A 15706-nucleotide genomic window follows, 5' to 3' on the forward strand; every position below is an offset into this window, starting at 1 on the left:
TTTGTAAGCTCCTTGGGGCTGAGAAGGATTCCTGCAAAACTGGGCAGGGCTTCATTCGATGTATAAGACGCACCCAAATTTTCACCTTCTTTTAGGGGAGAAAAAGTGTGTCTTATACTCAATGTTCCCTCTAAGGTGCATGGGTGCGTGGCCATGCACGTGGCATCAAAACACAGCGCAGCAGTTTCCAACTGCGGCACTGTGGTTTTTGTGAGACGCCTTCCAGGATAATAGGAGGGGAGAGCCAGCCTGGAGACAGCAATCAGTTCTAGGTTCACAAGGCAGAAAGTAGCTGAGAGAAGGGGCGTGGAGGTTGGGAGAAGGCATGGGACGGGCTCCCAGCAGCGGCTGCTCGGATTTGCCATTTGCCAGGGAGAGAGAGAAAGGGAGAGGGAGGGAGAGAGGGAGAGAGTGAGTATCCCTCCTTCCTTCAGCCCAATGCTCTCGCTGGCATCCCGGCCAGACGAGAGGGACTGCAGAGAGCGTCTCCGCAGTCTAGAGCAGCGAGTCATTCGATGGGAAAGTTGCCTCTTGGAAGGAATGACCCGCCTTGGCTCCCGCTTCGTCTCTCCTGCCTCTTCGCTTCTCCGTTCGCTCGTTGGGCGGTAGAGCCAAGGCGGGTCATTCCTTCCAAGAGGCAACTTTCCCATCGAATGACTCGCTGCCCTAGACTGCGGAGACCCTCTCTGCAGTCCCTCTCGTCTGGCCGGGATGCCCGGGAGGGTGTTGGGCTGAAGGAAGGAGGGATACGCTCTCTCTCTCTCTCTCTCTCTCTCTCCCTCCCTCCCTCAGTGAGGGAGAGAGAGAGAGATTTAGCACTTTGTTAAGTTTGTTTCTCTGTGTGTTGTGTATATACATGTCTCCATGGGTGAAATTGTGCAAGCATTTTTTTCCTCTTTAAAAGAATTTTTGGATTTCTCCTCACCAAACCTTTAAGACTGAGTTAGAGTTGAAATATAAAGAGATTGTCAATCGCCATACTGTTAGATTGATAGGCAATTATGGACTATCTTGATTATATCCTCCTTAGGAAGAATATGCTACTGTATGGTTGAGAAAAAGATCAAACTTCATTCCATGGAAACCCAACAAATTTCACAGGGAGGGATTCTTTCTACGATGGGCTTCTTGGGTCAACAGTGAATATCAGTTATCAAAATGTAGGTAGAAAATTTAGCAGACAATAGGCAATTCCGAAAAGGGAAGCCAACTTTCTGAATTCTGTTTCTTTGCACTTAGTGACTTATAAAGAGTAATGTTCTGAAAAGCTGACCTAAAATGGCGGAGCGAAATCAAAGTATAAAATTTTCCGTGCGGTGCTGCCGGCCAAACCCGGGGCGGCCAAACCCGGGGCGGCGCCCTTCAGATCATCGCCGGCAGCCTTCTGCCCCAAAGTCCCAGGGAAGTGGGGCGGGGGAAGAGGCTCGATGGGAGCAGGAAGACTTAGCCAGGAGTTGGCTCCGTTCACACAGCGGGCAGAGCTAGGTCGCGTGAGCCTTAAACTTGCCGGTTGCGGGCAGCGTCTCCCTGGGAAGACCTTCTCGCTTCTTCGCGGACCCGGAGAACTTAGGCAGAGTCAGTGGCGTAGCGTGGGGGGTGCAGGGGGGGCCGGCCGCACCGGGCGCAACATGGGGGGGGGAGGCGCTCGCACTCGCAGCTCTCTGCCCCTGCCTGGCTCACTCACTCTCTCTCACTGCATGTGGCTGGAAAAGGCGAGGGGTTGAAGAGATCAGGGGAAGATCTCTCGATCTGTTTCTTCCTCGGCCGCCCACCTGACCGAGAAAGGCGGAAAAGAGCAGATCGGTTTAGAAATAGGGTAGGAGAAGAAGGAAATTCATAGACAGGGGAGGAGAGGGGAGAATTGGGATCTCCTCCTCAATCCCATCTCGGAACCCACGGACAAGGTCGGGCAGCCCCTTGGAGTCAAGTCTGACCGGGTCTGAAAGCGGGGAAGGCTCGGTCTGCGAGGCCAGCGGCCTACCAGGGTCCCTGCCCTGCTTCCACCCACGAATCCGAGGCGGTTGTCTTTCAAAGGAGAGGTGCAAGGAAGGGAGATTCTTGGGGCGAAGTAGCCTGGCTGCTTAAAGGTTTTAGGGAGGCGTTTGCCTCCTATGACCTTTACAGTGGACAGAGAAATCAAGCAGTGCCTAAACCTTGAGGTCAGCGATTGATCTCTCTTTCTGGGCTTAGTGGATAGGAGAAAAGGGCCTGCGTGTATATAAGGCGCGGTGCACGAAATGGGGAGGGGGGGCGCCTCCTCCCCCCAGAATTGAAAGCAAAGTCAAGGTCGTTTAATCGGAAAGAGGAGGTTTTAAAAAAAAACCTCCAATCGGAACCTTTTGGGGGATCAGGCTAAGTGGGATGCGGGGAGAACCCAAAGCCAGGGGAGTTGTGTGCGCACTTGTGTGTGTCTGTGCGCCTGTTCCGTGGGTGAGTAAGGAACCTGCAGCTAGATGAAAGGCAGGAAACGGGACCTGCAGTCGGGCGGGTGGCTGCGGGCAGGCCAAAACGAGCGTTGCATCTGAGAAACCTGACTGGGATCATCACAGTCTAGGAGAGACCGCCTGGTTGGGCGCGGGGAAGGGAGGGGAGATGGGGGGGGGGAGTTGCGAAAGGGGGGAGGGGATGACGTGACTGGGCGATCTGCAGCTTCTCCCGGCTCTGCTGAGGCTGATTAGCATTCCTCGCCCGCCCCAGACCCTGAGCTGACAACTAACAGAGATATCCAGTCCAGCGCTAGGCCTCGTCTGCTTTTGTCTCCGGCTGTCTAAGGAGAGAATCGGGATTCTTCGCGGGTTCTGCACCGTGAACGCCCCGCTGCCCGATCCCTCCGCCAGGCCTTCTTAGACCCCCATCCCAACCGCCTCTCCCCTCACCAGGGCGCTTTATAGATCCGCTGGCCCTGGAAAAAGTTAACTTGCCCGTTGCTTTGCTGACCTACAGCTCTGAAGGACGCACGCGTGGGGCCTGCCTGCCTTCTCCCCAAGAGATCCAGGGGATTTCATTCTCGGAGAAAATAAAATACGAAATGCCTGGGAGAGGGAAGGTTGGCTCTCGGTCGCCCTTGCCTTCTCTTTGGCCCCCTTTCCCCATCTCCTCCTCCTCCTCCTCTTCTTCTACTTCTCTTCCTCTTTCTGCTCCTCTCTTCTTTTGCTATTGGGAAGCATGTAGTCTCGCCCGCTCCCTTGGAAACGGTTTTACAAAGAGGAGGGAAGATTAGGATTTTTTGGAGGGGGGGGAGAGAAGATTTGGCTCTAATCCGAAATCCAGAAAGACCTTTGAATTCAAACTTTCTTACTTGGATGGTTCTCGGTCGCAATGGATAAACGTCCTAGGATTAAACCCAGGCGTTCAACAAAAGTGGGTAGAGGTTAAAGATCCTAATACAGTAGGCGCCGGCGAGCGCTCGTACTCTCTCTCTCTCACAATGTGCTTAGGGGGTAAGGGTTTCTTTAACTAATCTAGTGGAAGAGACTCGAGTGCTAAAATCCACGGGTTAGGGGGCGCTCTCTCTCATCTCTCTCTCTCTTTCACACAAACACACACACACTCATCTCTTTTTCTCTCATCTCTCTCTCATCTCTCTCCCACACATACACACTCATCTCTTTCTCTCTCTCTCACACACACACACTCATTGCTCTTTCACTCATCTCTCTCTCACACACACACTCATCTCTCTCTTCTCTCTCTCTTCTCTCTCTCTTCTCTCATCCCTCATCTCTCTCTCACAAAGACACACTCTCACTCTCTCTCTCACACACACACTCATCTCTTTCTCTCTCTTTCATCTCTCTCTCTCTCTTTCACACAAACACACACACACTCATCTCTCTTTCACACTCACTCACTCTCTCACACACACTCATCTCTCTTTCACTCATCTCTCTCTCATCTCTCTCCCACACATACACACTCTCATCTCTTTCTCTCTCTCTCTCACACACACACACTCATTTCTTTTTCACTCATCTCTCTCTCACACACACACACTCATCTCTCTCTTCTCTCTGTCTTCTCTCATCTCTCACAGACACACTCTCTCTCTCACACACACACACATTCTCACACACACACACTCATCTTTCTCACACACATTTTGTCTCTCTCTCACACATATACACACATTCTCACCTCCCTCTCTCACTCACTCATTCATTCACTCACTCTCACTCACAGACACACACCCAAAAACCACTGATCCCCAGGCAGGCAACCTTCCGAAGCACTCAAATGTGAGACCTCTGTTTTTACTTTCACTTTCGCATACAAAAGACTCCAAATCAAGCATTAAACGAAGCTGGGGGAAGCGCCGGGACGGAAAAACAGCAACAACGTTTGGGAAAAGAGCTTGGGACGGAGGGGAATTGCGGGGGTGGGAGAAAGACCCAGCTAAGGCCATGCGCCCCCTCCCGATTCTGCTTCTCCCCCCCCCTCTTCCCCCCCTCGCAAAGTCTTCCATTAACCCACCGCAAAAGTCTCCCCGACCGAAGAATGTCAGCACAAAGAGCAAGAGGAGGGCCCGGAGCAGAGCCATTGTCTTCTGATCACTCGTCCCAGGGCAGCTCCGACCAAAGATATTTGGGCTTCCCCGAGGAGACGCTTCTGTCCAAATTCTCCGCCCGTGTCTGGACTCCAGGCGGTTTGGGCCTCTCCCCCACCAACTTGAAATGTCACATCCTGGAGGAGGAGAAACTCCGGGTAGAAACCGATAGAGAAAGGGGAGAAACGACCGCAAAGGATGCTGAGCCCCGTTGGGGGCCAATGAAACATTTGTTGACTTCTTTAAGGATGATCCTTGACTTACGACAACAATTGAGCCCACAGAGACAAAACAGGGCAGCCCTCTTTATTTGAGAGGCCCATCCCACTTCCATTAAGCCTTGGCCCCTACTTCTCAGGAATTTTTCTGTTACCTATGGAAGATTTCCCCCTGAAGGTCCAGCAGCCCCCCCCCCCCACTCTTGATCTTCCAGAAGGAATATATGACCCCTCCCCATAGAGTGAGGTCAGAGAGGGGGACTGTGAGGTCACTTTTTAATTTTTTAAAGACATATTGGGCTTGGGCAACCTAGAACTACGCCGTCTTTGGTATGATCTAAGCGTAGTAATACAATACAATGCAATGCAATGCAACGCAACGCAACGCAACGCAACGCAACGCAACGCAACGCAACGCAACGCAACGCAACGCAATACAATACAATACAATAGTAGAGTTGGAAGGGACCTTGGAGGTCTTCTAGTCCAACCCCCTGCCTAGGCAGGAAACCCTGTACCGTTTCAGACAAATAGCTATCCAACATCTTCTTAAAGACTTCCAGTGTTGGGGCATTCACAACTTCTGGAGGCAAGCTGTTCCACTGATTAATTGTTCTAACTGTCAGGAAATTTCTCCTCAGTTCTAAGTTGCTTCTCTCCTTGATTAGTTTCCACCCATTGCTTCTTGTTCTACCCTCAGGTGCCTTGGAGAATAGTTGGACACCCTATTCTTTGTGGCAACCCCTGAGATATTGGAACACAGCTAGCCAGTCCCCTAATCATCTTTGTTGCTCTTCTCTGCACTCTTTCTAGTCTCCACATCTTTTTTACATCGTGGCAACCAGAACTGAATGCAGTATTCCAAGTGTGGCCTTACCAAGGCATTATAAAGTGGTATTAACACTTCACATGATCTTGATTCTATCCCTCTGTTGATGCAGCCTAGGACTGTGTTGGCTTTTTTGGCAGCTGCTGCACACTGCTGGCTCATATTTAAATGGTTGTCCACTAAGACTCCAAGATCCCTTTCACAGTTACTACTACTGAGCAAGGTATCACCTATACTGTACCTGTGCATTCCATTTTTGTTGCCAAAATGTAGAACCTTACTCTTTTCACCATTGAATTTCATTTTATTAGATAGTGCCCAATGTTCAAGTTTGTCAAGATCCTTCTGTATCTTAAGCCTATCTTCTAGAGTGTTGGCTATTCCTGCCAGCTTGGTGTCATCTGCAAATTTGATGAGTTCCCCATTTATTCCCTCATCCAAATCATTGATGAAGATGTTGAAGAGTACTGGGCCTAAAACACAGCCTTGGGGTACTCCACTGCATACTTCCCTCCATGTAGATGCAGTTCCATTGAGGACTACACATTGAGTGCGGTTGGTCAGCCGGTTACGAATCCATCTGGTGGTGATGCTGTCTACTTTATCTTGTCTACTTTATCTAGTAGTAGGTTATGGTCTACCTTATCAAAAGCCTTACTGAAGTCCAAGTAAACTATATCGACGGCATTCCTCTGGTCCACTAATTTTGTCACATTATCAAAGAATGCAATAAGATTAGTCTGGCATGATCTGTTTTTGACAAATCCATGTTGGCTTTTGGCTATTACTTTGTTTGCTTCTAGGTGTTCGCAAATTCGTTGCTTGATTATTTTTTCCAGAATCTTTCCTGGTATTGAGGTCAGGCTGATAGGTCTGTAGTTTCCTGGATCTAATTTTTTCCCTTTTTTGAAGATGGGAACCACAACAGCTCTTTTCCAGTCCTCTGGTACTTCCCCGGTGTTCCAGGATCTCTGAAAAATATCATTCAGTGGTTCTGAGATCTCGTCTGCTAGTTTCTTCAGAACCCTGGGGGAACTAGCAGACAAGATCTCAGAACTACTGAATACACAGAATTATCTGCTACAGCATCCTACCTGTCAATGTCTACTTCAGCTTCAACCGCAACTACAATACGCAAGCACACAATAGATACAAACTCAAGGTAAACCTCTCCAAATTCTCTTGCAGAAGATACAACTCGAGCAACAGAGTTGTCAATGCCTGGAATCACCACCTGACTCTGTTGTTACATCCCCAAACACCCCATAATTTTAACCTTACACCGGCTACTGGTAACCTCACCACTGTTCCCTCTAAGCTGCGCATATAACAAGAAAACACCGCGCAGAAGTTTCAAACTGCGCGCAGTGTTTTTTAACGTCTTAAAACATTACTGAAAATATCCCCCCTCCCCTCTCTCTGCACCGAACTCTCTCCTCCATCTGGTGATTGGTCAAATCAAGGAAGACTCTACCCGGAGACCGATGACGTTGCAGAAGGGAGAATTCTCATTGGTCCTCTGGGGCTTCATTGGTTCCTGGGAAAATGCGATTTGCTGGTTGTAGCCTGCGTTTCCCTGCAAATCCGGGGCTTCTCAGGCATTGCGTCTGAAGCCCCGTTCTGGGCTAGGCAGCCGTTCTGAGATCCCTTCGCTTTGCAGAGGGGGAAGCAGCCGGGAATTGGACTGCCTGAGCCAAAGGGGTCCACAGGATCTTGAGACTTGGTTTTTTGAGCAGTACTATTCCACTCTTTCCTTTTCCCTTTCTGTCCTTCTTCTATCTTCCTTTGCTTTTCCTTTTCCTTTCCTTTATCTTCTCCTTTGCTTTCTCTTTTGCTTTCTTTTCTCCTTTCCTTTCCTTTTCCCTTTCTTTCTTTTCCATTTCCCTTCCTTTCTCCATACCCAAGTATTATGTATGTTCACTTTCTTGAGTTACCTATGAAGTAATAAAGTTGGGATAAAAATCTAATAAATAAAACCAAGTCCCATACCTTTCATCCTGTGATTTCTACTTCTCATGAATATGGGGCAAAAGTTTGAGGATGGATTGGTGCAGAGGCCAAATAAATGGTATCTTGTTTTTGATAATTGCAAATTGACAGCTCTCTTTAATGATGGAAGCATAATCCTCATCTCTCTGGACTTTTTTTTCAGAGCCCTTTTGATGTTGCTAGCCTAAGTCAGCTAATGTTAGGGCTTTCTGCTAGCTTTTTTTTAATGCAGGATAACTGAGGAAGTGCTAATGAATCACTACTGAGTGACTTGCACAGCAGATTGCTGCCAAAAAAACGGGACTTTTTTGTGTTTTTCTATAATGTCATGTTTTTCCTGTAGTTTTTGGAAGTGAACTAATCGGGTTTGTCTGCTCACTACATAGTGATTATTCTTTCTTCTGATTTCCTGAAGTAAAGCTCAAGAAAAGGTCTTCATATTGCTCAGATAAGACACTCACTTCTGAAAGCCGTTCTGCAATCTATCACCCTGCTTGATTTTTGTTTGTTTGTTAAAGATAAATACAACTAGACAGAGATGCTACTGTTGGTGTTAATTTCACTATGTAATTAGCTAATTCACTAATTTCACTTTTTCCTTTCCTTTTTCTTTTCCTTTCCTTTCTCTTTTCCTTTCCTTTCTTCTTTCCAATTTCCTTTCCTTTTTCCTTTCCTTCTTTTCCATTTCCTTTCCTTTTCCCTTTCTTCCCTTTTCCTTTCTTTTTCTTGTTTCCCAATTCCTTTCCTTTCCCTCTCCCTCCCTTCCCTTCCCTCCTTCCTGGGGGTCTGAGGGAGAGAGAGGGGACCCTTTACCTCCTTGCCCCCCTCCCCAACATCTGCTCTGATGGCAATTATGGCTAAAAAAATTCAGGTGCTCAGGCATGAAAATGTGCCGCTCAAACACTATACTTTTCCGCACACACTGAAAAAAAATTAGAGGGAACATTGAGGGGGAGACTCTCTGGAGCAACACAAGCTTTCATTGCACGTATCCCGCCCAGGGGCCGTAGTTGGGGGACTCCTGATTTAATGCAATATAAAAAATGCAAATAAATTTTCTGCGGACCACCAACATTTTCTCACGGACCACCTGTTGTCCACGGACTACCAGTTGGACTACCTACTAGGACAGGGGTCTCCAAACTCAGCAGCTTTCAGAGTTGCGGATTTCAACTCCCAAAATTCCTGCTGGCTGAGGAATTCTGGGGGTTGAAGTCCCAAAGTCTTAAAAGTTGCCACATTTGGAGAGCCCTGCTCTAGGGCAGCCATGAAGATGCTCTCCTCAGGACTGTCCTGGGGTTTCCCCACATTCTTTAAGTGCCTCTCTGTGCCCCCCCCGCCCCCCCCAAATCTCTGTGCTTGGAGGTTTAAAGAGCCCCAAGGAACAGAAAGCAGGCACAGTTCTTTGTACCTGGCAGCAGGAACAATAACATCTAAAAAAACCTCTTTCCTCAGTTGGTTTATTTGCCCAGGAATGGCTGGGGGAGGAGAGGGCATCCTCATGTGCTTTGCTTCAGGCAATGTCTGGTATCACTTTCCCTCTTTTCCCACGACTGACACATCAACACAGTTTCATAACTGTTGGTGCCCCAGTGAGTCTGAAACCACCAAGAGAGGCTCTTGAAGAACGAAGGAAGAGCAACGGATGGAGAGAGAGCCCAGGTGTTCATCTCCGGAGCTTCTGAGAACAGCTGCCTTGAACAACTCCCTGGAAGTTGGCTACAGTGGGAGGAGCAACAAATTGGGCACGTGGTTCTTCCGAGAGTTGGGAGCCCTTGAAGGGGTCTATTGAGAGGTCCCTATGGTCCGTCTTGTAGGAGATGGAAAGGCTGTGCTTGAAGGCGGGGTGAAACATGTCATCAGTCTGTCCCAAAGGGGCTTTTCCAAAAGGCAACTGGACTGACTTGGGTTTTTCCTTTGAAAATGTTTCACTTCTCATCCAAGAAGCTTCTCCAGCACTGGCAAGAAATGAAGCCGGAAGAAGACGAGACTCCAGATGGGAGAAGGGAGTGATTTGCCAGGCTGGCTGCCCCGGGGCCCCTCCTGTCCCTTGGGGCCATGCTTATGTCTCTCGTGCGGGGCGGGGGTGGGGGGTTGCGGGTGAGTTTCTGGTCCAGTTGCCTCCTGGAAAAAGCACCTTTGGAAAGTTAGAGTCAGAACTTTTACCCTAAAGGGGTTTTTTTTTTGTTTCCCTTTCAAAAATAAACTTTCCAGAACGATGCCTCACAAGGGGGAAAAACCGGTGACCTCACTTAGCTATAGGGACACTCATTTACTGGGAAGGCAGAGGCGTTTAGTACCGCCTAGGAAAGAAACGGAGGGCGGCGATGTTCCCAGGGGCGCAAACGGGGTCTCGGGGCTTTCCCTGCGGAGGAAGCATCTGCGAGGAGACTGAGCTGAAGAAGAACGCGAAAGCGCAGCGCAGGGCAAGGAGCTGGGGGGGGGGAGAGAATCGCCGGGCTGGGCGTCGGAGTTTCGGGGAGACCCCAAGTAGAAACGGAGGAGCCCAGAGGCAGAGAGCGAGGGCGGCCAGAGAGCCTGCGGGGAGTCCGGGTCCCTCTCGGGCCTTCAGGCTTTGACCGCGGCCGGCCAGAGAAAGTGGGGTGGGATCTCTTCTACCCCCCACCCACCTACCCGCCTCTTGAAAAGAGACTCATCTGAACAAATACACACACACACACACACACAGAAGCGAGAGTTGGCAGGTCAGATTGGTTGGGTAAATAGAATTGCACGTCCATACATTGTGGAGCGGTTTTGAGGGGGAGGGGAGCTATTCTTTTTTTAAAAGACAAGTTTCATTGCAATTTTTTCCCAGCATACATACTTTATGGACAAATGTGGTCCAGATCACATCTTGGGCATCATATTTATAGTCGTAGTTTCAATATATTCCAATCTTCCCACTTTTATCAAGATTCTTCTCGTGTGTATAATCCTTTATCTTTTTCCATTAAACTTATTTAAACTTATATATCATTACTAAACACCCTTTTCTCTTGTTCTTCATCTCATTACTATTAATTCATCTTTGCAAATTAACCATTGTTGACCAGAGCTTTGCTATTCCAACCTCCACAATATTATTCTCTTTACATAATTCTTTACCATTCTTATTAATTTTTTTACGCGTAGTTAGCATCACTGTAAGCCCTGTTTTTCACTTTTTTTTACAATTTTTCCAGTGATTTACCCTATTTTTTCTTCTCAGAAAATATCTCACGAATCCCCCTTCCCCCAATGATTAACATTTTACATTCCCAACATTGCTTACATCACATTCAAAATTAACAGTATTCATTTAATTATCTATTTTCACATTCTTGTTGAAGCTATTCTTGTTGAAATCTATTTATCAGTATTAAAGTGGGGGGGGGGATGCCATCCTTGGGATGTCTGCTCTTTTCTTTTAATGCACATTTTGTTTTGTTCCCTTTTTGGATTTTAACTTTATATATAAAAGGAAAATATCATTGGGACCAAAAGAAAAGAAAAAAACCCCGGATGCCTCAATTAATCTTTTACGAGCACAATATTTTTTGCTGCCTGTAGCAAAGGACTCACAGGGGAAGAGCCGAATGCTGGGAAAGACTGAGGGCAAAAGAAGAAGGGGACGACAGAGAATGAGGTGGCTGGATGGAGTCACTGAAGCAGAAGGCCTGACCTTAAATGGGCTCCAGAGGATGGTAGAGGACAGGAAGGCCTGGTCCATGGGGTCACGATGGGTCGGACACAACTTTGCAACTAACAACAAGCAAAGGAAAAGGGACACACACAGGAATCGGCCATGGAGATGTGTAATGTGGGGCTTTGGCAGTGAGTAGACAGCGTGGGACGAACGCCTGGGCAGAATGGGGCAGTTTAGTATGGGGAGGGGCAGCTGTAGAGAAGCCCCCGCCCCTCCGGTGAGACAGCTGGGCCAGGAAAAGAGCTGAAAGTCTAGACCAGTGATGGCGAACCTATGGCACGCATGCCACAGGTGGCACACGGAGCCATTTGTCAGGGCACGCGAGGCGCTGCCCTGTCAGCTGGCCAGCGCGCATGAGTTCACCATTTTTAAAAGCCATTTTTGCCCTCCCCAGGTTCCAGAGGCTTTATAGGAGCCTGGGGAGGGTGAAAAGACCCTCCCCTCCCCCCTTCCCCTGGAGGCCCTCACTTCCGGTTTGCTCGGTTTGCTCGGAGGGTCGTTTTAAGCATTCTGAAGGCTTCAGGGACAGTCCGCTTCACACACCAAAATCTGAATTGCCTGGGTTCAGCCCCAGACATTACTTTTTTACTTTTCTTAAAACTAAGCATTTGCAAGGCGTTTCCATACATGAGATAAACAGCTTGAGTAGGGTGTTTCTATTCATGCTTTAAAAGGACATGGGAAAATACAAAACAAGAAGTTAGGAAAAGAGAAGTTCCTATATGTTCCAAGATGTTTTTGCAAGATCCTCTTTGTATGACCTTACAGCCACGTCTGGCTTCCTGTGTCGTTTCCTTACCTAGCCTTTTACCACACTGTCCCCGGAATATTTGTAATACTAAGAAGAAGAAGTTCATCAAAGTTTAATTAAAGTACATATAAAATTACATATAAAAAGGCTGTTGCTGATTAGAAGCTAAGAGCCTTATTGAGGCTGGGGCTTCTTTACCCCTGGAAAGTATTGGTCTTATCCCTCCTGCCTCATTTCTATTATGGTGATGAAGGTGGTAACAATAATGAATGAATAATACAATAATACAATACAATACAATAGTAGAGTTGGAAGGGACCTTGGAGGTCTTCTAGTCCAACCCCCTGCCTAGGCAGGAAACCCTATACCGTTCCAATGAATACTATGTCTGATGAAACGTTATTGCACCGAGACCAAACACTGTTTGAGGAAAATGGGATTGAATATAAATAAAATCAATAAAAGATTTTTTTTAAAAGAAAGGAAATCCCACCTCCCGAACTCACAACCACACCCGCAGCTTCTTCCCAAGGGCCAGCGGGCATCTGCCTTGAGATCTCCTCCCTTCCACACTTGCTGGTTTGCAAAACTGCCATCACACCTCCCCCCCCCCCAGTGCTTCCAGGAAGGGAGGGCGGGGACAAGTCTTTCTGGGCACCTGGGAGCCTCTGGGCAGTCTCCTCCTCGGGCAGTGGAGGATTAACGCTCACTGGTGCCCTAAGCACTGACAAATCTTGGTGCCTCCCCTCCCCCCTCTTTGTAGATACTGTACAAATTTTCATTGGTTTTTTTTCCCCTTCTTAACTTTGTGGTGCCCCCTTTGGGACTGGTGCCTTAAGTATGTGCTTAGTCTGCTTAATGGTTAATGCACCACTGTCCGCGGGAGTAGAGAACTTCAGCCCTGGAGGTTCCTCATATAAACCACTTAAGGCGGGAGGGAGACAAAAGGAGCGGGGCTTGATGTGACTGATCCTTTTTCGCGTGTGCTTGAAACGTGGCTGGAGGGCGATGCTGCTGCCACGCGCGCCCTTCTTGTTCATGGGAGCCGTGCTGGGGTCCTTCGTGCCCAGGAGCTGCTGCGGTGAGTGCCGGGAGAGGGACGCGTCCTGGAGGGGAGGAAGCAGAAGGGGAGTCCTGGGCTGGGTTCTCTCCCGCTCCCCTCTTAAACTCCTTTCCATGAAGGGAAAATCTGCCTTCCCCCGGGACGCTTCGCCTGACCCTCCTTTGGTGTTTTCGTTTGTAATCAATTCATTCATTTATTTTCTTTTATTTCTTTTATCAAGCATGTATAAGATAACAGATATAAGTGTAATCCCATGATTATGAATACAGAGACTAGATACGAATAAGTGGGGCAGTGGGACAGGGACGGTAGGGACGCTGGGGGGCTTATGCGTTCCCATTTGTATCTCTGAGAAAATAGAGAAATAGAGAGCGAAAGGCTATTTTTGGTAGCCAAAACTTGGCCAAGTTCGAGTCTTGCATTATCCTGGGACTGGACTATAATGTATCTATGCAAGGGAAAGGGAGTTGGGACAGCAGAAAGTGGGAAGGGAGGTGGCAGCAGGAGACGTTGGTGGGGGAAAGGAGGGGCTATTTGTAGAAGACTTTGCAGCTTTATTTTGTTATATTTTTAGTCTTCCAGCTGTCCATCCCAGAGGGACCTTCAAGAGCTCAAAACTCTGGATGAGGGCTACCAGCTACTCATCAGAAAACAGAATCCCCTGGGAAGGGCCAGAGGGTGGGGGAGGGGCTGGGTTACCCCTTTTCCCCTCTAAACAAGGAAATGACAGGTCAATCCTCCCATCCTGGTGACACTCCCCGTGGTTGGCAAGGGGGTTTGTAATTGCGGGTCAGGCACACAAGGATGCACCACGAGCAAGCAAATAGCATCACACTCTGATGTGAAATATTTGTACCACTTTATAAAGCTTTAGTAAGATCACATCTGGAATACTGCATCAGTTTTGGTCCCCACATTATACAAAATATGTTGAGTCTTTGGAAAAAGTGCAAAGAAGATCAACTAGAATTATTAAAGGACTGGGTACTAAAATATATGAAGAACAGTTGCAGGAACTAGATTTGGCTAGTCTAGAAAAAAGAATTAGGAGTGACATGGTAGAAATATTCCAGTATTGTTATGGCCCACCAGCAGCCAGCAGAGCTGGCAGCAGATTCTGACAGTGAGGAGGTTGGGGAGGAACATGGGCCAGTCCTGGAGTCTGGGGAAGGCTCTGATGGGGGCTCTGTGTCGGAGGCAGAGAGGGGGCCAGGGCCATCTGACAGTTATCAGCTGCCTTCAGAGTTAGACATCAGTGAGGCAGATGAGCAGCTGGAGCCTGTTCCCAGTGTGTGCATGCACAGAGTTGCCAGATTCAGGGAACAGCTAAAGAACAGGGGTCGACTTGGGAGTAAGGCCACAGGTGGAAGGTGAATGGCCCCTCCCAGAGGAAATAAAAGAGGAGTGAAAGGGGAGGGGAGTTTGCAGGAGACAATTAGTTTACTTAATTGGTTCGTGACTCTCAGAGACTCCTTACCAAGTTTTGCAGAGATCGGCCTGGCAGCTCTCCAAGCCAGATAAGGTTTGTGACTGTAAATCCTCCCTTGAAAGACTTTGCTAGATGTGAACGAGCAGAATTCATAGTAAATCAATAAAAGGGGTTTTTGTCAGATCAAGGACTTTGCTTCATGCTCTTGGGAAGCTTCGGTCAGAACAAATATTTGAGGGGCTGCCACAAAGAGGAGGGTGTCAGCCTATTTTCCAAAGCACCAGGTCAGACAAGAAACAATGGATGGAAACCAATCAAGGAGAGAAGCAACCTGGAAGGAATTAAGGAGACCCTAACAGGGAGGACAATTAACCAGTGGGACAGCTTTCCTTCGGAAGATCATTCAGTCCCTCTCAGATTCTCACCAATTGCCAACCAACCACCTTCTCAACTTCCTTCCCCAAGAGGGAAAAGTTAGAGATTGGTTGAAAGTTATTGAAAACTGTTTAGTCCGAGGTGTGTGTGTGTATGTGTGTGTGTGTGTGTGTGTGCCACTGTCTCTTTGAAGACTGGGGGCATCCTCCCCTCTGCCAGAGAGGCCAACCCTTTGACATGGACCCATCCACAGGTTCACCTCCAAGGATGTTTTTGCAACCCAGGAGAGGTCGGGATCCAATAAACAGGTGATTAAGGGGACAGCACTGAGGGCCCCATCCACTTCCTCAAGAGGCCCCAGCTCACATGCGTCTAAGACCAGTGGTTCTCAACCTTCCCAATGCCGCGACCCTTTAATACAGTTCCTCACGTTGTGGTGACCCCCAACCATAAAATTGGTTCCTAAGACCATCGAAAATATGTGTTTTCCGATGGTCTTAGGCGACCCCTATGAAAGGGTCATTTGACCCCAAAAGGGGTCCTGACCCACAGGCTGAGAACCACTGGTCTAGACCCTTCCAACAGACAATGCCACAGGCACCCCGGCCTCTGCTATTCAGTCCCAGTCAAGGTCAGAGCGTGTCTGAGCGACTTTTTTAACCAGGGAGACTCAGTCATTCTCAGTGGCCCAATAGATGTCCTGAGGGCTCCTCCATAACCAGGAGGGACTGGGCCTCTCTCAATAGGGTTATAGGATGGCTGCCCGAAGACACAACTTATACCAAGATTGGAGCAGGAGGAGAAAGATTCTTCCAATGCTG

The 15706-nt window shown here is 48.3% G+C and overlaps 2 protein-coding genes across 2 annotated transcripts in view; one reads left to right on the top strand and one right to left on the bottom strand.

Annotated features, from left to right (window-relative positions):
- The window catches only part of LOC309383765 (uncharacterized protein), a 141646-nt gene that overhangs the window by 45857 nt on the left and 80083 nt on the right, over window positions 1-15706 (bottom strand). The gene's annotated exons all lie outside the window — the stretch shown is intronic.
- The window catches only part of LOC309383805 (major histocompatibility complex class I-related gene protein-like), a 34079-nt gene continuing 31383 nt past the window's right edge, over window positions 13011-15706 (top strand). Inside the window, exon 1 of the mRNA XM_081936736.1 lies at window positions 13011-13099. Within this exon, the coding sequence (XP_081792862.1) occupies window positions 13027-13099 (73 nt within the window). The 5' untranslated portion in view covers window positions 13011-13026. The remainder of the gene's footprint in view (window positions 13100-15706) is intronic.

Source organism: Natrix helvetica (genome assembly GCF_964273705.1).
Source record: "Natrix helvetica genome assembly, chromosome: 1".
Taxonomy (NCBI): Eukaryota; Metazoa; Chordata; class Lepidosauria; order Squamata; family Natricidae; genus Natrix; species Natrix helvetica.